Raw genomic sequence first — 24,204 nt, 5'->3', positions numbered from 1 at the left:
TGGTCTCGTTTGGTCCTCGGTCCTCTTCGACACGCCCCCCGGGGTATTTAACCCCCGACTCCTGCTGCCAGCCTCTCTCTCTATCGGCTCCCCAGCTCCCCCCTCTCTCCTTTTGTTCGGACACGCGGTTCGGCCAACGCGAAGGCCGGAATGACAACGGTCTCGGCTTCCCAGACGCTACGTGGGCCACCGCTAGGCGACCAGAGCAGCTGCTACTAAACCGCCAGGTACGCTTCCGGCCAAGCGTGTTGGCTCTGAAATTGCTCGTGAGTGCCCGAGGAGGCAGGAAGAGAAACAGTCGTAACCTCCCACAGAACGCGCGAACAACAACTTCTTTCCCTGTTTTGTTTTATTTTTGTGCATCTTTTTCGTCAACCGAACCTACCTCCTCACGTCCCGAGACGACCGAGGCGGACCACCCTGCCGACCGGCTGATCTACGTTCGTGAGTAGACGCTGCAATTGTCGCCATGATATGCAAGATTAGTGTATAATCATTTGGGGGAAATTATTAGCTTCACACAGCTCCCAACTTTGCTCTCGCTCGCTCTGATTCAACGCATTAAACGCGCACATTCACATTTTTAGCCAGCAACACACAGTGTTCTGTGTCCCTATTTTTCTCCTTTTTACCATTATTAGTGTTATTTTTTTTTTTTTTAGTTAGACCCCTTTGTGTGTTTCCCTCTAGATCCCTTGTAGATGTCATTAAATATTCTATAAAATTCCACTCTTAGTTGTTTTGTGTGTGTATTGAGTTGAAGTAAACCTCTGTCATCTAGAACTCGTGTTGCATAAAATGTAGCAACCTTTAGTTATGAAACTGATAAAAGGGTTCTCGTAACTTTCCCGGAGTTTCGTACACAAAAAGTGACATGGTGCCCTCTATGAGATAAAATTTGTTTGATTTTTAACGATAAAAACATAAATCGGACTAACCTGGAATTGAACGCAGGAGTTTACCTCCCTTCGTATCTTTTTGCCAATTAATTACATTTTTATTGAAGCCCCATATACGCTACACTATGTAGTGTGTAGTAACTGTTCAGTGGGGGGTTTTCATTTTGATTGACTTGGGGTCAGTGGTTTGGTTTGCAGGAAGAGTCAGGGATTTTGTGAACGTAGCTTGAATTTTAGGATTTGTGTTTAAGATACTGAGAAAATGGGTGGCGGTTTCAAGAAATGTGTTTTAGCAATTGAGAAAAACTGCAAGTGCCCAAGCATGTGTTGTTGGTTACGCATGCATTTGGCCCTGCAGAAACATTTTTTGCTTTATTCACTTAAATGACTGAATGAAAGAAGCTGTTTGCTGACCAGACTGATTGATAGTGAGTGTCGTTGTCTTTGTGTAAATTTTTGTAAAGCACTTTGTGTTTCATTTTAATTTATCAAAAGTGCTGTATAAATTCATTTTGATTTGACACAAAATGATTCATCACTTTAGAGTAACGGGTTTTCAATTAATATTTTTATTTATAATTAAGTTTAAATGTACTGTATTTATAGCACACACTTTGTAGTTGACAAAGTAAAAGTCATTAAAATCGGTTGCGAAATTAGGAAGTTATGACCTCTTTTCTATATCCATGCATAGCCTTTGACGTGAAAGTTGCCCCCACCAATGTGACCGCCCCGTAGGCACGTCCCTTGAGCGGGCTGCGACAGCCATATTGGACGTTTCCTACCTGGATGCAGCAGCCAATCGTATTGCAGTGGGGCGCGTCCTCCCTAGAAACAGCGGGATTTCTAACAACGAGGAGGAGGGTCGTGGTGACGCCAACATGGCCGCTCTGTTGTTTTCCGAACTCACCTGGGTTGGACGGCGTACGTGAACTGGTCCAACTGGTTGGACGGGGAACATTTTACCCCATTTTTTTTTTTTTTTTAAATAGTTGTAACCATGAGGAGCGTCTGGCGATGATGAGGAGGACGTTGGTGGCCGTGTGTGTGTTCGCAACAGGTGAGCGTGGGCCGCTCATGTGAGCAGCAGGTATGGAATACTTTCCAAACGGCCATGTTTTGTTACAGTTGCCGTTTGGGCGTCGGAGGACACGTCAGAGTCGCCGGCGGAGTCCACCGTCGTCACGGCTTCGCCCGGCGACATCGTCCTACTTCCGTGTTACTCGGAAGGCTCCGTGACGCCGTCCCACACGCGTTGGTTGAAGGACGGCGGCGAGGTGGGCTCCTCCGAGGCGGCGCCGACCGACGGCGGCGTCGGGCCGCGGCTGCAGGTGCTGGGGGACGGCAGCCTGAACTTCCGGAGGGTGGCGGAAGGAGACGAGGGCGTGTACCGGTGTCAAGCCACACTTCCGGGCAACATGACTTGGCAAGCGCGTGTCAAGCTCCAGGTGGCCAGTAAGCCTTATCTTATTTTACCTTAACTAACATTACCTGAGTCCTGGGACACACGTAATCGAGCTGTTTTTGTCCCTATTTTGCACCTTCCCGACAGATGTCAAACGCCTTACAATCTTATGCTTTATAAGATTATTCTAGAAGATGATCCTTAGATCGGAAATGTGGTGAGAGTGGATTTGTCACGATTTTAGACTCCGAAACAGGTCGGGGCTGACTATCTTAAATATTGAACGTGTTCGATATTTACGACCAAAAGTCTGAATGTGTGCGTGGGAACCTGATTTCTCCCCGAGACAAATAAATGAAAATGAAAATCAATAAATAGTGAGAAATGAACCAATTTTAGGTCAGTTTTAAATCAAATATTTGGTTAATTTATTGTACATAATAAAGTAAAAACTTTGGCAATTCAAGAAATGGTTTGATTTTTAAAGATTTTTTTCAAATCAAATCCATCCATCCATCCATTTTCTATTGCTTATCCAAGGTCGGGTCACAGTAGCTTTAGCAGGGACGCCCAGACTTTCGGTCACGACCCACAGCTCGTGACTATAGGTGAGGGTAGGAACGTACATCGACCGGTAAATCGAGAGCTTCGCCTTTCGGCTTAGCTCCTTCTTTACCACGACAGACCGATACAAAGTCCGCATCGCTGCACCGATCCGCTTGTCGATCTCCCGTTCCATTCTTCCTTCACTCGTGAACAAGACCCCAAGATACTTGGACTCCTCCACTTGGGCCAGGATCTCATCCCCGACCCGGAGAGGGCACGTCGCCCTTTTCCGACTGAGGACCATGGTCTCAGATTTGGAGGTGCTGATTCTCATCCCAGCCGCTTCACACTGCAAATTGCTCCAGTGAGAGTTGAAGATCACGGCCTGATGAAGCCAACAGAACCACATCATCTGCAAAAAGCAGAGATGCAATACTGAGGCCACCAAACAGGACCCCCTCTACGCCTCGGCTGCGCCTTGAAATTCTGGCCATAAAAGTTAGGAACAGAATCGGGCAGCCTTGGCGGACTCCAACCCTAACTGGAAACGAGTCCGACTTACTGCCGGCAATGCGGACCAAACTCTGACTCCGGCCGTACAGGGACCGAACAGCCCGTATCAGGGGGTTCGGTACCCCATACCCCCGAAGCACCCCCCACAGGACCACTCGAGGGACACGGTCGAACGCCTTCTCCAAGTTCACAAAACACATGTAGACTGGTTGGGCGAACTCCCATGCACCCTCGAGGACCCTGCCGAGGGTGTAGAGCTGGTCCACTGTTCCACGGCCAGGACGAAAACCACACTGGTCCTCCTGAATCTGAGATTCGACTTCCCGACGGGCCCTCCTCTCCACCACCCCTGAATAGACCTTACCGGGAGGCTGAGGAGTGTGATCCCCCTGTAGTTGGAACACACCCTCCGGTCCCCCTTCTTAAAAAGGGGGACCACCATCCCAGACTGCCAATCCAGAAGCACTGTCCCCGATATCCACGCGATGTTGCAGAGGCGTGTCAACCAGGACAGCCTTGCCACGGAGGAGCTTTTTAACCACCTCGGTGCCCTCAACCCCAGAAATAGTAGAGCCCGCCTCAGAGAACCCAGACTCTGCTTCCTCATGGGAAGGCGTGTTGGTGGCATTGAGGAGGTCTTCAAAGTATTCTCCCCACCGGCTCACAACATCCCGAGTCAAGGTCAGCAGTGCCCTATCCCCACTATAGACAGTGTTGCTGGAGCACTGCTTCCCCCCTCCTGAGATCCCGGATGGTGGACCATAATTTCCTCAAAGCCGTCCGGAAGTCTTTCGCCGTGGCCTCACCGAACTCCTCCCATACCCGGGTTTTTGCTTCAGCAACCAGCAAAGCTGCATTCCGTTTGGCCAGCCGGTACCGATCAGCTGCCTCAGGAGTCCCACAGGCCAAAAAGGCCCGATAGCACTCCTTCTTCAGCTTGACGGCATCCACCAACGGGTTCGGGGATTGCCACCACAGGCACCGACCACCTTACGGCCACAGCTCTGGTCGGCCGCCTCAGCAATGGAGGCGCAGAACACGGTCCACTCGGACCCGATCACACACAAGCTCGGGCTCCTACCTGCCAGAGAGGTGACATTCCACGTCCCTTGAGCCAGTTTGTGTAGCCGGTGATCGGATTGCCAAGGTCCCCGCCTTCGCACGCCTCGCACTGCACCCGAACCCTATGGCCCCTTCCACAGGTGGTGAGCCCATGTGAAGGGGGACCCACGTTACCCTTTCAGGCCCATGGGTGCAGGCCCGGCCACCGGGCGCTGGCCTTCGAGCCCCACCTCCACGCCTGGCTCCAGAGGGGGGCCCCGGTGACCCGCGTCCGGGGAAGGGAAACCTAGATATAAATATTTGCTGAATTTATTCATTGTAAATAATAACATAGAAATATTAACAAAATAAAAAAAAATACATCTTATTTCACTTTTGATTAGTGATTACTGTGATTATCATTGTAATGTTATCCTCTTCCAATCAATAATTTTGCAGGCGGTCCACAGAACGTGTCGGTTTCCATCGTGCCGTCCACGATGTTGTCCAACGGGACGCTGGTCACGTACCGCGGCTCCAGCGTGTCCTTCCGCTGCGCCGCCGCCTCGTACCCGTCACAGCAGCTCACGTGGAGCTTCGCCGTGGCGTCCGCCGCCCCCGGGACGCCGATGGCCTCCGCCGACGGCGCGCCCTCGCTGGACTTCCAGATGGAGGACGTGCGGCCCGAGGCGCAGGGCATCTACAACTGCGCCGCCGACAACGCGCTGACGCACGCTGTCGCCCACGCCAGCGCTCAGCTGCTCGTCTACTGTCAGTATTTGATACTCGTGTATACAAATATGCAGAGGAATTATGTTGAAGTGATTTGAGGGGCTTCATTTAGACAAAAGTAGTGCTTTGCTGCTATCTGGTGGCATCCTGGTGCCAAGGAACTATGTTGATGTGAGTTGAGGAGCTTCATTTTGACAAAATGTGTGCTTTTCTGCCATGTGGTGGCATCTTTGGGAACAATTATTTCGTTGGCAAGTTGGATTTGTTGAAACCACTATCCATCCATTAATTTTCCGTACCGCTTATCCTCACACGGGTCGCGGGCGTGCTGGTGCCTAGAACCGGGGTACACCCTGAATTGGTCGCCAGCTAATGGCAGGGCACATATAAACAAACAACCATTCGCAGTCACATTTACACCTACGGGCAATTTAGAGTCTTCATTTAACCTACCGTGCATGTTTCGGGATGTGGGAGGAAAGCGGAGTACCCGGAGAAAAGCCACGCAGTCACAGGGGGGGGGGGGGGGCATGCAAACTCCACGCAGGCGGGGATTTTAACCTGCCACCTCAGAACTGTGAGGCCGACGTGCTAACCAGATGTGCTGCCTGAAACTACAAAAGAATTACAAATATTATATATATATACATACAAATGTATATATACATATACATTTGAGAATTTTATTGTATTTTTTTAAATTTTGTGTTTTGGCACAGACGTTCCCGCCAGACACCCAGAGTGCTCGTGGCTTCAGTCCAACGACTCGACGCAGGTGCGCCTGGGCTGCGCCTGGGCCGGATGCTACCCGGACCCGGGCCTCAGATGGACCCAGGAGCGGAAGCGGGACCCGAGCGGGGACGGCGACTGGGACCGGGGAGGTCGCGTGCTGGCCTCGGGGGTGACGTCCGTCCTGTGGGTGGCGCTCAACCGCTCGCTGCTGGGTGGCGGGCAGACGCTCCGGTGTGTCGCGCAGCACTTGGCGCTGGCCGCCGGGCGGGAGCCCACTTGTGCTTTTACACTCGGTAAGTCGCACGCATGTGGACCAACCGGACAGTTTTTCAGTTCAGTTTTCATTTCCATGAAATCCATTGGAACAATTTGACCCTGGGGCAGATGACGTGCATCATGTGAACAATTTTGAAAATTGGCCACAGTGTGACCCTGGAACAGATGACTTGCATTAATTTCAAGATTGGGCTCATTTTCCATTATTTCCTACAGACAACTTTGAAACTTTCGCACATTCACCCAGAAACAGATGACTTGCAATTATTTTGAAATTCAAATTTGGTGACACTTTGACCCTGGAACAGACCATTTCCATGAATTTATAAATTGTTGAGTTTGACCTAGGAACAAGCAATTTCCCATTATTTGTGAAAAATTCAAAATTGGTGACATTTGAACCTTGAACAGATCAGTTCCATGTCCATCTTTTCCTATGGAGAACTTGCTTGTTCTTAAAGGCTGCAAGTGGGCACAGCGCCACCTAGAGTATCGGTGCTGGACACCGATGCGCAACACAAGCAATCTAACTGTCTAATGGCTAACGGCACGCATGCGCTCACCCTGCAGAAGCGCCGCGCCCTGAGGTTTCCCCACTGGCGTGGGCGCAGGAGGGCGGCAGCGTGACGCTGGTGTGCACCGAGGTGACGTCCGTGCCACCGGCCGACACCGCCTGGTGGCGAGATGTGGGCTCGGCGGCGCTGGCGCCCGGCCCCAAGTACGCCCTGAGCCGGGAAGGTGCCGCCTACAGTCTGACCATCACCAACGTCAGCCAGGACGACCGCGGCGCCTACTTCTGCCGCAGCGAGAACCCGCTGGCGCTGCGCCAGGCCGAGGTGTACCTCAGCGTCAGGGGTGAGTCGTCGCGCCGGGCGGAAGGAATGCCGACCGACCGGCCGCCGCGCCTCTTTTTGTCTTGATGCAGCGTTTGTCTCCGCAGCGTCCTCGGACTACACAGGCGCCGTCATCGGCGTGTTCATCGCCGCGCTCATCGTGGGCCTGGCCGCCGTCGTGGGCAAGCTGCTGTTCGCCAACAGACACCGCGTCTGCCTGGGTAAATGCATTGGTGCAGACCCTCAAAAAGCTCAGGAAAGCTTTTTAAGTCAGACCCCCTTGTTCGATATTTGGACAAGTGGGCAAACCCTCCCAGAAATACCTTGCCGCACCATCCAAATGATACTTTTTAAGACCACGCACCCCCATAATCATCACGGCTGAGTTGGCACACCATCCAAAAACACTTTTTAAGCCACAAATCCCCTTCAAGATCACTATGGAGTTGGTGCACCCCCCTGCCCCCCCAAAAAAAAGCTACCTTTTAAGCTGCACACCCCTTCGACATCCCAAATGAGTTGGTGCACCCCTCGGAAAGCTCTAGGAAAGTTTTTGGGGAACCTTTTAGGCCACACCCCATCAATATCCCAAATGAGTTGGCACACCCACAAAAAGTGTTTCAAGCTTCGCACTAGGCCTGTGTGTGGGGGGGAAAATGGGCTAAGTCGACCGCAAAAATTGGTTGACGCAAAAAAAAAAAAAAAAGAGAAGCACGTCTGTAAGTGACTTTTAAGACACTACTAGATTTGTAATGTGCATATAACTGATATGATATGTATGAGTGGGCTGAATGGTAGTCAGCGTACTTATTATATATATATTTTTGACCTAAAATGGTAATTGCTGACGCACGCTAATGCTCGTCGCGAATGCTAACCATTTAGCAAAGGCTGTTGATGTTTTCTCAAATTCTCCTAACTGAGTTAGGAGGACAACCCCCCCCACAGAAAAATACAAATATTTTTTTTTATTTATTTATTTTTTTTTTTTCTCCCTGCAGCTTTGCTGACCTTCCTTTCTGCTGTTTGTTTTGCAGGAGGACCTTTCGGGTGAGTCCGCCGCCGTCGTCGGCAAAAAACAGACAAAAAAAGTCAATGCAACATTGTTAGCGCTCATTCGTATTTGCAAGCGCCGTCGTTTGGGGCGTGGCGCCCGTTGGAGCAAGGGGCAACTATTTGAAGAAAAACTTAGATTTAGACAGCACAAACTATTCCGATGTCCTCAGTCTCGAAATTTCCGAGATGAATAAAGAAGGTGCATATTTGAGGTGAGGCGTTCATTTTTGAAGGCACACCAAATTGTTTGTGGTCACCGTGTTGTTTCTTGGCAGGCCCTCTCAGGGCGGCGGAGGCGACGTTCTGAATCTGGTGGAATCTGATGAAGAGCAGATCTTCCAGGCCGTTGCGCGCCTCCCCCCAATAACGGACGTGCGTCAGACCACGCTGGTCCAGATCCACCGCCTCCCGTCCGGTACGCTCTTGACGCCAGGGTGCGCCACGATGGGATTTTTGTTTTTTCATGCTAGTGTCGCCCCCTACAGGTGAGCAGGAGGGTGTGGGAAATGAAAACGCCAGGGAGGAAGCGCCGGACCTGGTGACCCTCTGAGTGTCGGGGGCTTTTATTGGAGCGAAGCATTATGAATGCAAGTGAACAGGAAGCTCAGCATGAACAATTGGACATTTGGAAGATGAGGAATTTTGTTTTCATGTTGATATTCAAATGTGTACAACTGTCATCCACTTCCTGCTTGTTGTTTTTAGGGTTGTTGTAAATTACTAGAATAAATGGATGAAATTGAATTTAATAAATAATGATGATTGTTGCTCATTAAAAAAAACTTAGTTATGTGCAACAAGCTTATATTTTTGTTATATTTCCCAAGATTTAATTTTTTTAATTTACGTGGGGGGGGATTATTTTTTTATTTCTTTTTTAAAAATTATTCATTATACTATCATGATTTTTCATCTGCATTTTTTAAAAATAGCTTTGGGGTTTATTTGTATGAAAATATTTATTCATAAATGCTATTTGTTTTAAATTATTTGTTATGCAATTCTTTTGTCTCTTCATGTTTCATTTCAAAAAGTCAAGAGGTGCGTATCTCGGCTATTGAGTTTCATAATTTGACACTAATGCTAATTATTATGAATGCGTTAAAAATAGCAACCGTTCTAAAGAAACATAGAAAAATGTCAATAAAATGCATTGTTTCTTATTAATAACTGAATTCATGTGTGCAGATCGCTACAGTCGAACAGTTTTGCTCTGACCGACTAAACGGACGGCAAGTTTTTGTATGCTGACGTCATTGAGGCCAGCACCATGAGGACGAATGTGATTGGTTCGACAAACGGTCCCGTTGCTCATCCAGTTGACGGTCCATGGGCAGGTTACATTGACATGGCAACACATCAAGGCTGATATCTGAACGGACGAAAAATCCAATATCCACGGTCCTTTTTAAAACACTTTTAGCAATTGCTTTTCTAGTTGTCTTTGATTGTTGAATTCAGGTTTTATCTCTGTAGAACTTTTAGACTTTATTTTCACTGAAAAGTGCTTTACAAATGTTCTTTAAACAAAAATATTTTACTACTATTAAAAAATGCGAATAAAAGTGTAACGTTACATGTTTGGACTAGAAGCTTCAAAATGTGTTTTAAAAAAAAAAAAAAAAAAGTCGAATACCATAGTTCTCAAACTTTTTACTTTATGTACCACTTCAAATTTTACTTAGCCTATCCAAATGTCACCATAATGACTAACAAATAAAATACAGTAGCATAGTAGGCCCCAGTGTTCATTTAAAAAATAAATAAATCATATTCCTCAAAATTGCATTATACGTTGAACAAAAAACGCTCCGCTTAAGTATTGGATAAAAATGTACTTCGATTTAATTAAAATATGTTGCACATAAGTTCAATAAAAAATGTATCTAAATTTGTGAAAAAGATTTCTAAAAAATACAATTAAAATATACTGTACTCAAAAGTTAAATACAACTGAACTGTACTAAACATACTGTAGTAGATTTATAAAAAAAAAAAAAAAAAAAAAAAGTTGAAGCCACTGTAACATTATACAATTCAATGATTCTTTCATGGACCACAAGAAAGAGCCACTGGTTCAAAAGATTACAATTGACAAAAACATAAAAAGGAAAAAAAAAACATACTGAAGGGTGCGGGTGCATTGTTGTTTTTCAGCATTTTTGTTGCTACGGTCCTTCCTTATCAAGGTACGACTGTACACTGTCACTCATAATAAAAGTTTGTTTTCCCCTTGTTTGAATTGATCAATAGTTTCATTTTGTTCGTTGACAGTTCTGAATGATCTTTTGACGAGAAGCAGCTTGTAGCTCGGCTTCGAAAGCCACATATGAATGAATGATTGAAATCAGCAAAGCTCCCTATCGAGCCTTATTGTGTCGCACAGCAAGTTCCCAGATCGTCCATTCTGCATGACCAAGCAGAACAGGTTCTCTTTTTGTGTGTGGAAAATGTGCAATCCTGGCAAAGAGTTAGGAAGGATAAAAAGAATACCCTGCGTGCTGTGAATTTGTTAAAGTTGGAATGGTTTGAATTGGTTGAGAAATAGGAAAGTGGGGGGAAGGATAACGTTTTGTTGTTGTTGTTGTTGTTGTAGAATACCAACGAGGAGAGCAAAAGACCCTTGTTTTGGCCCCGCCCCCTCGGAGCGTGCCACAACAGTTTCTGCTTTGGGGGCGTCTTCGAGCGTCGTGACGCAAGCACAACGTGACCGGGGACACACGTCGTCATCCACACCCGCGACTTGAAAGAGGGCGTCCGGATGCCTGACGCGAGGTAACCGAACCAAATCTTGCTTGTTTGTGTCCACGGGCGCCGAGAGGTGAGCAAGCGGAACCATGTGAGAAAACAAGAGGCGAAACCCGCGACGACGATGTGCTCCACCGAAGAAAACGCGGCGGAGGTCCAGTCGACGTGTACGTAAACGCATCACATTCACCGCCGGGGAAGAAGCGAGGGGAGCGCGAGCGATCGACGTCTTTGTTTCCGCCTTCCGCAGCCGCCGACCCGGCGCTCATCCTGGAGCTGAAGACCCGGCGACCGCCGTCCCTGGAAGGCCGGCCCGGCTGCGAGACGTGGAGCGTGGACTTCTCCCCCGACGGAGCCTGGTTCGCCTGGTCCATGGGCCACGGCATCGTGTGGGTGGTCGCCTGGCCCCTCGACTCGCAGTACGTGCCCCCCTGAAGCTCACGCGAGACGTTCGCGGAACCATCGGAAATGTCTGCTCTACAGCGTGCCCGCAGTACTTTATGGTCCTAAAGTGGAACTTGGTGTCTTAAGATGACGATTAAATAGTCGAGGAAAAAAGTAGTTAGTTAAAAAAAAAAAAAACCACACACAAAACAGAACGAATGTTTTACTTTTGGAAAAAAAGGACAAACAAAGAAACTTTTTTTTTTTGAGGGCCAACTATAACTTGGTACATAAAAATGATCCATTTCAACCTGGTGACCTGATCTCAAAATAATGACACATGATGAATCATTTCCAAATAATGTTAAATTGTGCTCATTGAGCCTCGCGGGTATGTCAACACAATGTGACCTTTTACGCAATCATGGACGAGTGAATTCAACAACAGTTCACTGACTAGTGAATGATTCATCCGGCCGTCCATTTTCTGTAGCGCTTCTCCTCACGCGGGTCGCGGGCGTGCTGGCGCCTATCCCAGCTATCTTCGGGCGAGAGGCGGGGTACTCCCTAAACCGGTCGCCCGCCGATCGCAGGGCACGCGCAGATCAACGAGCACACTCTTACCTACGGACAATTTAATTTAGTATTCGATGAACCCAGCCTACGTATTTTGTCAAATGCAGGACGCAGGCACGGGGAGAACATGCACACTCAACGCAGGCCAGGCCGGATTCGAACCCGTATCCTCAGAACTGTGAGGCGGATGTGCTAACCGGTCGGTCGCCGTGCCGTCTTGAATTTTTTCAGCTGAGTGTACGTTCGGTCCCCCTCCCACAGAGAAGGTCAGCGCGGCGAGGTGGACCGAGCGGACAAGAGCTTCAGTTGCGGCCACCCGGTTTGGGGTCTGGCCTTCGGACCCCGGGCCCCAAAGGCAGAGAAACCGCCGTCGAAAGGGAACGACAACAACGGCGACGCTCTACTCCTGGCCACGGGCTTGGAAAACGGCGTCATCAAAATGTGGAACGTTCTCACGGGTGAGCGTCCTCTCGCTTCCTGTTCAGAACCTCAGTGATGATGTCATCACGTCACCATAGATGCAAATAAAAGAAGGATAAAAAGGATTGTGGTAAAAGAAGTACTAATTCAACTCCGTAAGTTGGAAAAAAAAAAAAAAAGTACTGATTAACTCGAACGTTTACGTCAGTCAAAGTACTCCCGCTCTGTACTTAAGTAAAAGTACTGATACTTGTGTAAAGAAGACTCGCGTGACATTTTCTTTGCGCTTGTGGAGGCGTGTCCGTGCTGGAGCTTCAGGGCCACGAGGGCGTGGTGCGGAACCTGATCTTCCCCCCGAACGGGACGCTGACGCTCGTGTCGTCTTCCCGCGACAAGACGCTCAGGGTCTGGGACCTGGCGCACAAAGGTGTGTTTCTGTGTGTCATTTGTAATTGTTTTCATCCAAATAAAAAGCCTGCGTAGTTGATTGTCCTCTTGTGCGGTCAGGCAAGAAGGTCCAGGTGCTGTCCGGCCACAAAGACTGGATCAGCTGCTGCTGCGTGTCGTCTGACTGCAGCATGATGGCCACCGTGGGGCGCTTCGACAGGGCGAGTGTCTCCGATTCTCTGGGTTAACCGTCACGGCCGGGGCACTCGGACTCGGACTAAGCCCGAGTCGATGGACTTGTCCTTATATGAAAGCCGGCGTGCACTAACCTATGCTTGTGTCAAACCCGGTGGACTTAAGCTTAGGTCAAAGCCAGACGAGTTGTGTTAAAGCCAGTGGATTTATGCTTGCAGTCCAAGGCACCGGAATTGCGCTCATGGTCTAAGTCGGTGGACTTCGAGTCATGGTCTAAGTCGGTGGACTTAGACCATATGTGTCAAACTCGGGCCCGGGCGCCAAATTTGGCCCAGGGTGTAATCATATTTGGCCCGCAAGACCATATCAAATGCGTATTAGAGCCGGCCCGCCGGCATATAGCACATGCGCCGCGAATATGACAAATCCCAGAATGCTTTGCTAGCGCGTGGGCCCGTCGGTCTCGCCCGGCGAGCGCCGCTTCCCTTTCCGTTGCAGTCGTTGGCGACGACGCTACCGGTCTCCTCGAGCAAATTCCCAAAATGGCCAAACGAAAGATGGAAAACGCTTGACTTCCGAGACGGGTGGGAGGCAGATTGTCTGTCTGTCTAAAGTCAAGTTTGTCGTGCGCGGCGCAACCGTGGCCGGAACGAAGAATAGAACATCGTTGAATTTGTGTGGGTTTTTTTTTAAGGGCCTTGATCAACTGCTAGGCGGGGACTGTAAATAGTTTGAGGTTTGGACGTTGTTCTTTTTGGGGGGTTGGTTTGTCGTTGGCCTTTGAAAAAAGATTGACATCAAAAAGAAAGGGAGTTGGCAGAATAATTCAGGTTATCTGTTTACATCCAAAACAACAAAGGTCCGCTGACATCTTTTATCGCAAATTGGATTTCTCGTGTTTATAAAATTAGTTTGTTTCTTCCCGATTCAGTTTTTAAGCAAAATGTAAGTTTGTTTTCATATGATAAACTTTAACGCTACGTTTCTGCAGAGAAGGGAAACATGCACATGGCAGTGATTTTTCATGAAGTATGGAGTTGGGCCCGCGACGTTGTCCCAATTTCGAATTTTGGCCCACTGAGAATTTGAGTTTGACACGCCTGACTTAGACCAAAACGGCGGACTTACCTCAGAGTCGCCGGACATACAGTTTACGTCAAAGTCAGTGAATTTACACTTACAGTCCAAGAAGTCGGTGGACTCGCGCTTATCATCAAAGTCTGTAATCCAGTGGACTTTGCGCTTACAGTTGAAGTCATTGGATTTGGGCCTAAATCAAAGCCAGTGGACTTGCACTATATTGCCAAAAGTACTGGCTCACCTGCCTTGACACATGATTTGAAGAGGTATCGCATTCTAAATCCATATGGCTTAATATGGCTTTGATGTGGATGAACTTGATTGGCCTGCACAATCCTGACCCCAACCCTATAGAACACTTTTGGATGAATGCGCTTCTGGAAAAATGGTCATAAGTTCTCATAATCACACGCATAAACCTTGTGGAAAAGCTCCCCAGAAGAGTTTACGATGTTATAATTGCAGAGGGTGGACCGATTCCATATTAAAGCCGATGGATTAAGAATGGGATGTCACTTCAATTCATATCCGGAGTTACGTAAAGCCAGTGAATTTATGCTTCCAATCAAAGATGTTGGACTTGCGCTTAGGTTAAAGTTCAAAGTGCTTCCAAGCCGGTTGACTTGGGCTTGTGTGGCGTTTTTCCCCAGATGGTGTGCCTGTGGAGCCTGCGCTCGTACACGTACATCCGCAACCTGACGGGCGGCGCCCACAAGACGCTCTACCTGCTGTCGGCGTGCGACTTCTCCCCGGACGGCGCGCTGCTCGCCACGGCCGGCTTCAGCGGGGCCAGCTGGTGGATCGACCTGTGGGACCCGTATACCGCGCAGAAGCTCGCCACGCTCACGTAAGATCACCCGTTCGGACGTCCGTTGTCGCGTTTCACCAGAGAAGCGCGGGGGCCCGCCCGACCCCGGATCAGCTTTTATTAATGCCCGTCTCCCGCAGAGGCTACTTTGAGGAGTACGGCCAAAACCAGATCTCGTCGATTCAGTTCTCCCCCAACGGCTTGCACCTGGCCATTGTGACGGACGACAGGTGAGTTCGCCCGCAGGCGGTGACTTCGGGGATGCCGGTTTACCGCGGTTGTCGTGGTAATGCCAGAGCGCCTGACTTGACCCGTGCGCGTTGGCCACGCAGGGCTCTCGGCATTTGGGAGCCCGGAAAGTCGGCCCTGAGCATGCAGACCAAAACCGACCGGGACTCCAACGGCCTGTGCTGCAAGTACCATCCACAAGGGGGAGTCATCGCCACCGGGTAAACATGACACAAACATTTTCCACCAAAAAGACATTTAGGTCAATATTTAAAGGTAGACTTTTGTGTACATGGTGATTAAAGCATGAATTTAAAGGGTTTTGGGGGGAAAAAACGTCAAAGTATAGAAAAGTTTGAGAATTTTATATAACATTTTAAAAAGTGATTAAAGATGAAATAAAATGATTTGGGAACATGTCATATTTTTTAGATTTTCTTTTTGAAGGTAAAATTTTTTATTTATTTTTTTTTAAAACAAAGAGAGAAACTAAATAAATGTTTCTTTATTTCTAAGAAACGTAACATAGACCTGCGATTGGCTGGCGACCAGTTCAGGGTGTACCGCGCCTCGTCCGAAGATCGCTAGGATAGGCTCCAGCATGCCCGCCGCCCGCGTGAGGAGAAGCGCTACAGAAGGCTTTAACGAAATGATTCAAACATGAATTCAAATGATTTAGGAAAATGTCAGTTTTTAAATCAAAAATGTTTGAAGTGCAAATTTGTAAACATGCTTTTACAAAGACTACTGATAGAAATACAGAAAATACAAAAGTAAAAAAAAAAACACAGATGGTCAGTTTTTTTGACAGTATGTTTATTGTTGCTTGTTTGAAATAAAATTAATGTAAAAATACTGAAATGCCCAATTTCAAAAAAAAAAAAAAAAAAAGTCTAAAAAGTTTAAATATAAATTCATTTCATTTAAAGTCTGCCTTCTTTTTTTAATTACCACCGCTTATTAAAAACAAAAACATTTAGACGTCACATTTAAAATATGGAAAAATGCCGAAATCAAACAAATGGAAAATAAAATCTAATAATAATAAGTGAGCATCATGATCTTGAGCCAACTCTTAACAAAAGTTCCCACTCAGAACCCGCGACGGCCACGTGAGATTCTGGCGCGCGCCGCAAGCCGTGCCGGGCCTGCGCCACCTGTGCCGCGCCGCCCTGCGCCACTCGGTGTCCACGCACCAGGTGGAGCCGCTGCCGCTGCCCAAGCGCATCCTGGAGTTCCTCACCTACCGCGACATCTCTTCGCACGTTTCCCCACACTCGCATTGATTGCCGGGAGAACAAAAAAGTGCATTTAAAAAAAAAAAAAAACACAAAAATAAAAGTATGTTTTTTTTTTGTTTTTTTTAAAAGATAATCATGAATAATATTGCACTAGCACTACTTGATACGGCTGCTAATTTATTTGATTGTACATAGGAAGTTGTGTTTTTACGTTGTCGTGCACCATCGCTGTGTAACTGCATGTTCATAAAACACCAATAACTTTTATTAAAAACACTAAAACACATTTTCTTCATATTGTTGCTTATTCATTGTTGGGGATGAAGATCACTGGGCATTTTCTTTAAGGTTAGTATTTTTTAAAAACTTTTTTAAAAAAGAAAACAGTAAAAGGGATTTGTTTTGTATATATTTTTTGGGGAAAGTCACTTTTAAAGGAAAAGTCATTTGTACAGGAGGAAAACATTTTTAAAACGTTACAAAATGGGTTTCGATAGGAAAATCTTTAAGTCTCGCTCTTATATAAAATTATAAAACATGAATTATTAAAGCACATTTTCTTCACATTTGTTGATTAATTTTAGACAAAGATGCTTCTGAGAGTTTTAACTGGAGTGAGACAAAAAACATTTTGAAGGAAATGTTTTTTTAAAATTGAGAAGTCTTTTTGAAGTCATGCACTCTTCATTTATTTTAGATAAAACATACGAAAAGGCTTCTAGGAGTTTTTATGAGTCATTTAAAAAGAAAAAAAAACAGTTATGTTAAGTCAAGAAAAAAAATATTTGTAAGACAAATTGGGCTTTATCGGGAACTTCATTTTAAGAAAAATAATTCAAAAGAAAGTGTTTTTCATAGTTTTTGGATAGATTTGTTTTTTAAATCTTGTATTACTTGAAACATTTCTGAAGACAAAAGGATTTTTTGGGGGATGGGGGGTCTTTTTTGAAAATAAAAAAACCTGGGTAGTATATGGAAAATGTATTTTAAAGGCTTTAAAAACAGGAAGTTTTCTTTTTCCAAAAAGAAATCAGTATTTTAACAAGAAACAATTTAAAAAACCAATTCAAAGAAAAAAGCTGCGTTTTTACATGTCTTTTTAAAATGAAAAAAGATGGTTATTCCAGGGAAAATGTTAAAAGGAAAAGGCTGTAAAAAAAGAAAATAAGTTGTACTATTTTACAATTTTTTCTAAAAAAAGTAACTACTTTTAATGTGGGAAAAAAAAGTCTGTGTTGCTGAAAACCCCCCAAAAGTACTAACTTGAATAAAGCAAATCTTGGTGCCATTTGCATTTATTTGTTGTTGCGCGTGAATGTACGTCAGCCTGACGAGAGTTGCGATTGCATGGTTGTCATGACGACCGCGTCACCGGGCCTCGCCGACCACCAGGTCGCGGACGGACTGGAACGCCGCCACCATGGAGCTCAGCTGGATCTTCTCGTTGGTGCCCGACGCCAGCCGGTGCCTGCACGCAGAAGTGAAAACAACGCAGCGTCAGCACGAGACGGCGCTTGCCTTCGCGCGTGAACGGGAAGTCACGTGACTTACTCCACGTCGGCCAGCCTGATGAGCAGACCCATCCGGACCGAAGACGGGAAGTCCACTTTCCGGGGGAAACGGACATTTACAATTATTCACAAACACCGTTGACATGATCATGGTGAGCATCAATAGTCGGGGCTTAAGAATCCTTTAAGCAACGGATGTTTGAAAACAAACGGTAGAACAACACGTTCGTTCGCTAGAGCTCTCGATGTCATGAGGCACATTCGGCCGCAATTGCGGTTTCAGTAATCTGTAGGTTTTTTACGGGAGCGGGCGATTGGCCCGCTGCCTAACTTCACCTGGTATTCCTAGGCGGTCTCCCATCCAAGTACTAACCATGACCGACCCTGCTTAGCTTCCGAGATCGGGTTGGAGAAAAACGCACGTAGACGGACAATATCACAATACTCACAGGGATCTATTGTTAATCTCCCCCAAAAAGACACTATTACAGTCACAGTCGCAGGACAAGTAGCACTATTCTTTGTGTCCGAGTGACTTTTATTATACCGCCTCCCGAAGGCCAAGGCGGCCGCAACAGAAGGAGCAGTACAATGAAATGAATTGCAGCCCAAACCTTCACACTGTATTTAATGATGTTATGGCTTTCTGTTTTTTATCACGTGCAATATTAGCGGTGACTGCGTTACCTCTGTGGATGAGCAGGTGCACTTCGGTGAGGATGTCTTGCAGCGCCAAACCTTTCAACGTCTTCAGCTCCAAGATTTCTGGCGGAAACACGTTCAGGTGAGCGTTAAAAACACGCCCGGTTCAAATGTCATCCGGCGGGCGGTGCCGGGGAGGCGGTCCGCTCTCAGGTCGCGATCGGCCGTTACTTTGCTTAGTGCGTCATTGTGTGCTTTTTCGCCTTTATTTTGCCATCTGCTAGCTCAATATGGTTCCAAGAAGAGCAGCGGATGGATGTCTTTATATTGTTTCAAGCGTGCACTTTTACCAAAATAGGGATTCTTGTCGTCATTTCTATGAGAAAACGATGCTCAATTTACAAACTCAGTTCAAGAACCAAATAAATGCGCAAGTCGAGGTTCTACTTTTCATTTATGAGAGTAAAGTAGTCATCTAACAAGAATCAAGGTGTTTTTTTAATCCAAAAATTACTTATTCTTATTTATTTACTTACTTAGTAAAACTTATGATAAAGTTGTATTCAGTCATAAAAAGTAGCAATCTGACTGGAAATTAAGTTTATAAAATATTTTAATCAAAAGTAATTCATTTTTTAAAATTCCTTTGAAATTATATATACACATACAAAGGAAAAAAAAAACTAACGTTTGCAAGATTTGCAAAAAAAAAGTTATGAAATGTAAGTATTTTCTCCTCAAAAAAATCTTACCAAAAGTCATTTTCCTTTTACGATGTGAAAAAAAACATTGAGAAAAAAATGCAATATGTTTTTTTTTTTTTTTTTTTTTAAAGAGAAAGTTGTCAATTTATGAGAATAAAGTGTTATTTGTTTGAGAACAAAGTATTAATCTTCATACAATGAAGTGATAACATTTTTTTGGGGGGTGTGTGGAGGAATCGGTGGACCGGTTTTTTGGACTTACGCTTGTAGGCAGTGTTGAAGTCTTTATTGAGCGACCAGTCGAGGATGTTGGCGATGTCTGAGCGTAGCGGGTGCCCCGTGCACGTGTACACCGTGTCCTCGCTCACGCGGCCGTACGCCATGCTGGTGCTCTGCACGCACGCACGCACGCACACACGCACGCACGTACACACACACACACACACACACACGCGCACGTCAGTCAAACGTCAAGACGGCCGCCCGAGGGAGCCGACGGAGTCACCTGCAGGATGTTGAGCGATCTTCGCATGTCGCCCGCCGACAACGTGACCAGCGCCTTCATCCCGTCTGGAGTTATGTCGATGCTGGACCCGAAAAAAAGGCAACGACGGTGACTATTTCTAAAGGAGTCCGAGCGCAGACACACCACACCCCCTTTCACTCGAGCGGCGGCTCGGTCACCGATTCCCAACACCGGCAGTTAGTTTTTAGTGAGACTCCGTTGGCTATATTAGCCGTTAATCGATGGATGGTTTCAGGCCTAGAGTTGAACTCTCGAGTCCAGTACATGAAAAAGCCTGTATAGTGATTAGGGAGAAGGGAATGCGTCCACGATTCTCAACAGACGCGGTTATTTCGTCAGACTGTCGGCTATTCAGTGGCCCCCCCCGCATCCTCGCGATTGGGCCCCCGCGGCCGCACCTGTTGGCAGAGTTTTTGTCTCTTTTTTGTGTTTGATTGTTTGTTTTTCGTTTTTGAGGAGAGCCAACCTTGAAAATGTGCTTTCACCCCCACTTATTCAGGAATTGTTGTGGGTAAAATCAATGAATAAATACCTCCCCGTCCCTATGACACTGGGGAGCAATGAGATTTTTCTCTCTGTCGAGTTCGCTTTTTATGCCGATTAAAACTAAAAGCGGCATTGCTGCTATCATCCCAAATTTCCGTCAGTTTTTTTTCTCGCACACCAACTTACTCTCCGGACGGTCCCGATTCCACTGATTCGCTGTCGTTGAACTTGGCAGCTGATTAGGATGGGACTCATCGACAGCAAGGCGGCAACTTGTTTGCGCGGTCACAGTTGAGAGTGCGGTGTGGTGCGTGCAGCTCCCAATCGGTCACCGCTATCCATATCTGCATACAGAAGGCTAGCATAGTAGGACTTCAGAGACTTTTCTCTTGACCTCGCAACCTTGGGCATACTGTTGCAAGTTCCATTTTGTTCGATGCTGGGGTTTTCTTGTTTTCAAAGCTTGTAACTATTCCATCTTAGTGTTTTATTTACATAGATACATCTTTTTTTTTTTTTTTTTTAAAGAAAACAGGGATCCTACAGTTCAAAAACTTGACGTGATAGCGAAAAACGGAGATCAGGTTTGGATTCCGCACAAAAACGGAGTTAAAAACAGTGGTCAGCCCTAAGTTAACAGAAATTGTGTTCCCCAGTGTTATTTCAGTTTCAATTCTGTGTGGATTTGCGCTCTTCGCAGTCCGCCCCGGCTCTTCCGGCTCCTTCCCTCGGGTAGGCGCTACCCATCAATGCAAACTAGAACTCGCAGACATTCCAACAGCTTCTTCCCTCTCGCCGTTAAATTGCTCGAGGCTAAGTGACTCTCCGTACTGTTTTTCAATGTCTCCAAGGTATTTACTGTCAAAATGGCGTTCAATCGTCGTACGAGAGCGGCTCCAACTACCGAAGACAAATTCCTTGTGTTTTTGACATACTTGGCAAAGAGAGAGGATTCCGATTCAGATTCCCTACTCCCCGATCACTACAAAGAGACTTTCAGTGGACATTTGAGGAACTAACCCTAACCCTATCCCGGTCTACCATGCAAAGGAGCCACGAACCTCTCCCGCCGGACGACGTGCCGCAGTCTGGGTATCATCTGGTCCGGCGACAGCGGTCCGAAGCGGAAGCGGGTGCAGCGAGACTGCAGCGCCGGGATGATTTTCGACAGGTAGTTGCAGATCAGGCAGAAGCGAGCGTTCTCGGTGTATTTCTCCATCACTGACGCGACGGGAACACGTTCACGCGCACGCGTGGCACACGGCGTACGCTGTGAGTGACGACGCGCTCACCTCGCCGCAGCGCATTCTGGGCGTCCTGGGTCATGGCGTCGGCCTCGTCCAGTATCACCAACTTGAAGCCTTTCCTGACAGAACACAGGATGGAGATTTGTTATCTAGAAGGAATAACTAACTGACGTTCAACCGTTTCCCTAAACTTCTTGATTTGAAAAGTATTTCTCCACCAATTGGTTCTATAGCTCACCGCTGTCGGGCAGAAACCCCCTTATGTCCAAATATGGCCAATTTTGTATTTTTTCACAAATCGATAATATCGGGCTCAACCCGACGTCGTCTTTTTGGGGGGGTTGCACATGACTAACCAATCTAAAGTCTCCCATTTGACATCTCTAATCCTCTCTGAGCTCGTCAGTACGGCACCAACAAGGATTCTACGCAGAGGACAAAGAATATATGACTGCGAGTACTGTTGTTTTGTCTGCCCACACGTTTGTGCTCAATCTGTTGCTGAAAAACGTAGATGCTCATTAGTGTTTGCCTTAAGCTAGCGGGACCTTTCTTGATGGCGTTTTCAACACGCAAGGTGAAAGTGTGTTTATTTGACGTTTAGTTTGGGAGTAAAGTTCAACTCGGAGCGGCAACAAACGGCTCGAAGCCTCTTTGCTGATGAATGGCTCGCTATTTGCCAAAGCGCTGCTATTTTCAAGCGAGTCCAGTTACATTCCCCAAAAGCCACTTCGATAGGACGAACTGAGGAATCCGTCTTACTTGAAGATGCTTCTGGTGCTGGAAAAGCTCAGGACGGGTCCCCGCACGACATCGATGCCTCGGTCGTCAGACGCGTTGAGCTGCAAACGTCAGCGCGGCTCATAAGGCGGCGGCGACGACTTTTTGGAACGGATGGACGAGGGCGCGTACCTCCAGAACCATGGAGTTGAACTCCCTGTCCTTGTACAGCTGCTTGGCGCAGGCCAAGATGGCGGAAGTCTTGCCGGTTCCGGGCGGCCCGTAGAAGAGCAGGTGCGGCAGTCGGCCCTCGCTGACGAATTTCTGGACTGGCGAAGTTTTTTGTTCGTTTTTGTTGAATGCGCTATTTAATCGCACGAACGCATAACTTGGAATCGTCGCTCTGCTTTTTGTGTTTGAGCTCACCGGTGCCGAGAATGTCTTGGTGTGAGATCAGGTCGTCTAGTTTCTGCGGTCGGTATTTTTCAACCCTGAAACGGATGGAAGACAAGGCGGCGTGAAAGCGGCTTTTCAGGCTTTTGCTCTGACCGACCAACCGATCGGCGGAAGGGGAAAAAAGCGCGCGTCGATACGGGCCAGTTGGCTGGCCCTGTGAGGACACTTTCGGAACGCGATTGGCGGAAGCAGCAACGGGAGTCTAGATCACGTTCAAATCCGATGCACATAGAAACACACGGAGGCTGACGTCGGCTCATCGTCGCCGATAACCGATGATTCCGATTGGTTGTTCGCTCGCTAATCGGTACAAAAGCAAACAAAGCGACAAAGAAAATATAATATATATATACAAAATTATAATATCAAATAAAATATATTTATAATATATAATATTATATTTTAATCAAGAAATAACGTAACTCCTGGAGAAATCTCTTACAGCATTCGTGGTCTTGGGAAATGGCGTCATTTAAGCGTCCCTGCTAGCGTAAACGGCGTGTAAGCAGTCAAATGTGACGCAGGTGACCTGCTCGAACAACTCCCAAACCAACGGCCATCGCTTCGAGAAGAACCGAGGGGTAAAGAGTCAGGCGAGGAAAGCGAAAGTCCATTGGGAAATGTTGAGATTTAAGCGTTGCTGCTAACGCGCACGGGATTGAAGCGGCCAAATCGGACTGAAAGGAACCGGTTGCTCTCTCCAAGAGCCAATTGTAACTCCGGCATGCGTACGTCGCCGATGGGACCGACGGAGAAACGGAGCCCCGGCTGGGAAACGCGCTGAAGAGCGAAGCACCGGGCCTCGTGCTGTTTTGTTCGCCCTCGCCGCGACTCACTCACCAGGGTAAGTTTATGGCCTGCGGCGGTGCTTTTGCGGTGGAGGCCATCGCGTATTTCTTGCACACAAACGTCAGCGGGACACAAGCACAAGCCTGACTGCGGGGCTCCAACTTGGGCTTTACGCGCGCGACCCGAACCCGGAAGAAGCGCCCTTGCGTCATGACGTACAGCCAATTGGAAAGCAGCTTCCTGTATTGTGGGCGGGATGGCTCAAATCCAGACTCGACTGACGTTTTTTTATTTTGGGGTGTGGGGGGTAACTACAAACAACGTAAGGCTTTTCCATTAAATATTACTCAAACGCATGTGCCGTATGGCGAACGTTACAGTAGATGCCGAAAAAAAAAACAATAACGAGAGGGCTTTATCAACTTCAGTTCAATCCTTCGAGAAGAGAAAGAAGTTTGAAGGTCTTTCAAGGGCTTTTCTTTTTCTTATTCTTTACCAACTTCAAAGATAAATAGCAAAGAAGAGACTCGTTCACTCGACTCACATTCTTCCGCCTGTCCATTCACTTTAACGTATGTTTTAAAGTTTTGTTACTTTATTGCACTGCTTGTTTTTGTTTTTTTTCGGTTTTTGTACGATGACCTCGAGTGCCCCGAAAGGCGCCAATAAAATGAAAGATCATGATCGTTTTTCAAGTTAGAGTAAGACTATTTCATTTTATTATTCAATAGGAAATGATCAATGAGTAAACACATGTAAAATAGGTACGTCAAAAAATAAAACTACTTATTCTCATTATTAAATGAAATCAAATAAATAGCAACAAGATTCGAACCCAAAGCCGAAAACAGTGTGGCAGATGTGCTAAACACATACCGATCCCGAAGACTGACGTCATTTCCCCCCTCGTTTCCTCCGGTGAGTCGAACTCATTCGCATTGGATGTTCGTTCTAAGGACCTTCCGTGTTCAGTCGGCTTTTGCTGCACCGCTCCACCCCCCCCCCCCCCCCACCGTGTCGTGA

The 24,204-nt window shown here is 46.9% G+C and overlaps 3 protein-coding genes across 8 annotated transcripts; 2 read left to right on the top strand and 1 right to left on the bottom strand.

The window, feature by feature from the left end:
* The first annotated feature begins 437 nt into the window (after positions 1-437).
* vsig10 (V-set and immunoglobulin domain containing 10) lies at positions 438-10,083 on the top strand. Of its 4 annotated transcripts, none has more exons than XM_061671319.1 (10): positions 438-444; positions 1,892-1,959; positions 2,028-2,354; positions 4,864-5,175; positions 5,856-6,161; positions 6,715-6,999; positions 7,085-7,198; positions 7,979-8,027; positions 8,309-8,448; positions 8,519-9,019. In XM_061671319.1, the coding sequence occupies exons 2-10, from the start codon at positions 1,917-1,919 to the stop codon at positions 8,581-8,583; spliced, it is 1,641 nt and encodes a 546-aa protein (XP_061527303.1). In that variant the 5' UTR covers positions 438-444; positions 1,892-1,916; the 3' UTR covers positions 8,584-9,019. The 4 variants fall into 4 exon arrangements, 3 of the variants coding, with proteins under 3 accessions (XP_061527303.1, XP_061527304.1, XP_061527305.1); XM_061671320.1 differs by lacking the exon at positions 438-444 and adding an exon at positions 9,222-10,083 and having other exon boundaries at positions 1,775-1,959; positions 8,519-8,620; XM_061671321.1 differs by lacking the exon at positions 438-444 and having other exon boundaries at positions 1,775-1,959; positions 8,015-8,027.
* Positions 10,084-10,352: 269 nt separating this feature from the next.
* On the top strand, positions 10,353-16,391 carry wsb2 (WD repeat and SOCS box containing 2). Its single transcript, XM_061671322.1, has 9 exons — positions 10,353-10,948; positions 11,032-11,200; positions 12,003-12,199; positions 12,457-12,588; positions 12,669-12,769; positions 14,474-14,670; positions 14,772-14,861; positions 14,964-15,080; positions 15,956-16,391. Exons 1-9 carry the CDS (start codon positions 10,906-10,908, stop codon positions 16,143-16,145), a joined length of 1,236 nt encoding a protein of 411 aa, XP_061527306.1. The 5' UTR covers positions 10,353-10,905; the 3' UTR covers positions 16,146-16,391.
* Positions 16,211-24,173, bottom strand: rfc5 (replication factor C (activator 1) 5). Of its 3 annotated transcripts, none has more exons than XM_061671324.1 (11): positions 24,058-24,173; positions 22,363-22,427; positions 22,129-22,260; positions 21,979-22,058; positions 21,262-21,335; positions 21,031-21,190; positions 19,463-19,544; positions 19,220-19,349; positions 18,299-18,376; positions 17,652-17,706; positions 16,211-17,568 (listed from the first exon to the last, which is right to left on the bottom strand). In XM_061671324.1, exons 3-11 carry the CDS (start codon positions 22,138-22,140, stop codon positions 17,469-17,471), a joined length of 771 nt encoding a protein of 256 aa, XP_061527308.1. In that variant the 5' UTR covers positions 22,141-22,260; positions 22,363-22,427; positions 24,058-24,173; the 3' UTR covers positions 16,211-17,468. The 3 variants fall into 3 exon arrangements, with proteins under 3 accessions (XP_061527308.1, XP_061527309.1, XP_061527307.1); XM_061671325.1 differs by having other exon boundaries at positions 22,129-22,265; positions 24,058-24,079; XM_061671323.1 differs by lacking the exon at positions 24,058-24,173 and adding an exon at positions 23,233-23,558 and having other exon boundaries at positions 22,129-22,265.
* Between the last annotated feature and the right edge of the window lie 31 nt (positions 24,174-24,204).

The sequence above is a fragment of the Phycodurus eques genome, chromosome 3 (assembly GCF_024500275.1).
Source record: "Phycodurus eques isolate BA_2022a chromosome 3, UOR_Pequ_1.1, whole genome shotgun sequence".
NCBI classification, from domain to species: Eukaryota; Metazoa; Chordata; class Actinopteri; order Syngnathiformes; family Syngnathidae; genus Phycodurus; species Phycodurus eques.
The sequence above is the reverse complement of the archived record's forward strand: the minus strand, read 5'-3'. Positions and strand labels throughout refer to the sequence as shown.

Bases quoted from the DNA above. Each gene is read 5' to 3' on its own strand.
- wsb2 (XM_061671322.1), top strand. From the start codon at position 10,906: ATGTGCTCCACCGAAGAAAACGCGGCGGAGGTCCAGTCGACGT. The intron at 12,200-12,456 runs GTGAGCGTCCTC...GCGCTTGTGGAG, and splicing joins AATGTGGAACGTTCTCACGG to GCGTGTCCGTGCTGGAGCTT. The intron at 14,671-14,771 runs GTAAGATCACCC...CGTCTCCCGCAG, and splicing joins CAGAAGCTCGCCACGCTCAC to AGGCTACTTTGAGGAGTACG.
- rfc5 (XM_061671323.1), bottom strand. From the start codon at position 23,393: ATGACGCAAGGGCGCTTCTTCCGGGTTCGGGTCGCGCGCGTAAAGCCC. The intron at 22,428-23,232 runs GTGAGTGAGTCG...CATCCGTTTCAG, and splicing joins CAGGCCATAAACTTACCCTG to GGTTGAAAAATACCGACCGC. The intron at 17,707-18,298 runs GTAACGCAGTCA...TCCCCCGGAAAG, and splicing joins GCACCTGCTCATCCACAGAG to TGGACTTCCCGTCTTCGGTC.
- vsig10 (XM_061671320.1), top strand. From the start codon at position 1,917: ATGATGAGGAGGACGTTGGTGGCCGTGTGTGTGTTCGCAACAG. The intron at 1,960-2,027 runs GTGAGCGTGGGC...GTTTTGTTACAG, and splicing joins CGTGTGTGTGTTCGCAACAG to TTGCCGTTTGGGCGTCGGAG. The intron at 8,028-8,308 runs GTGAGTCCGCCG...GTTTCTTGGCAG, and splicing joins TTTGCAGGAGGACCTTTCGG to GCCCTCTCAGGGCGGCGGAG.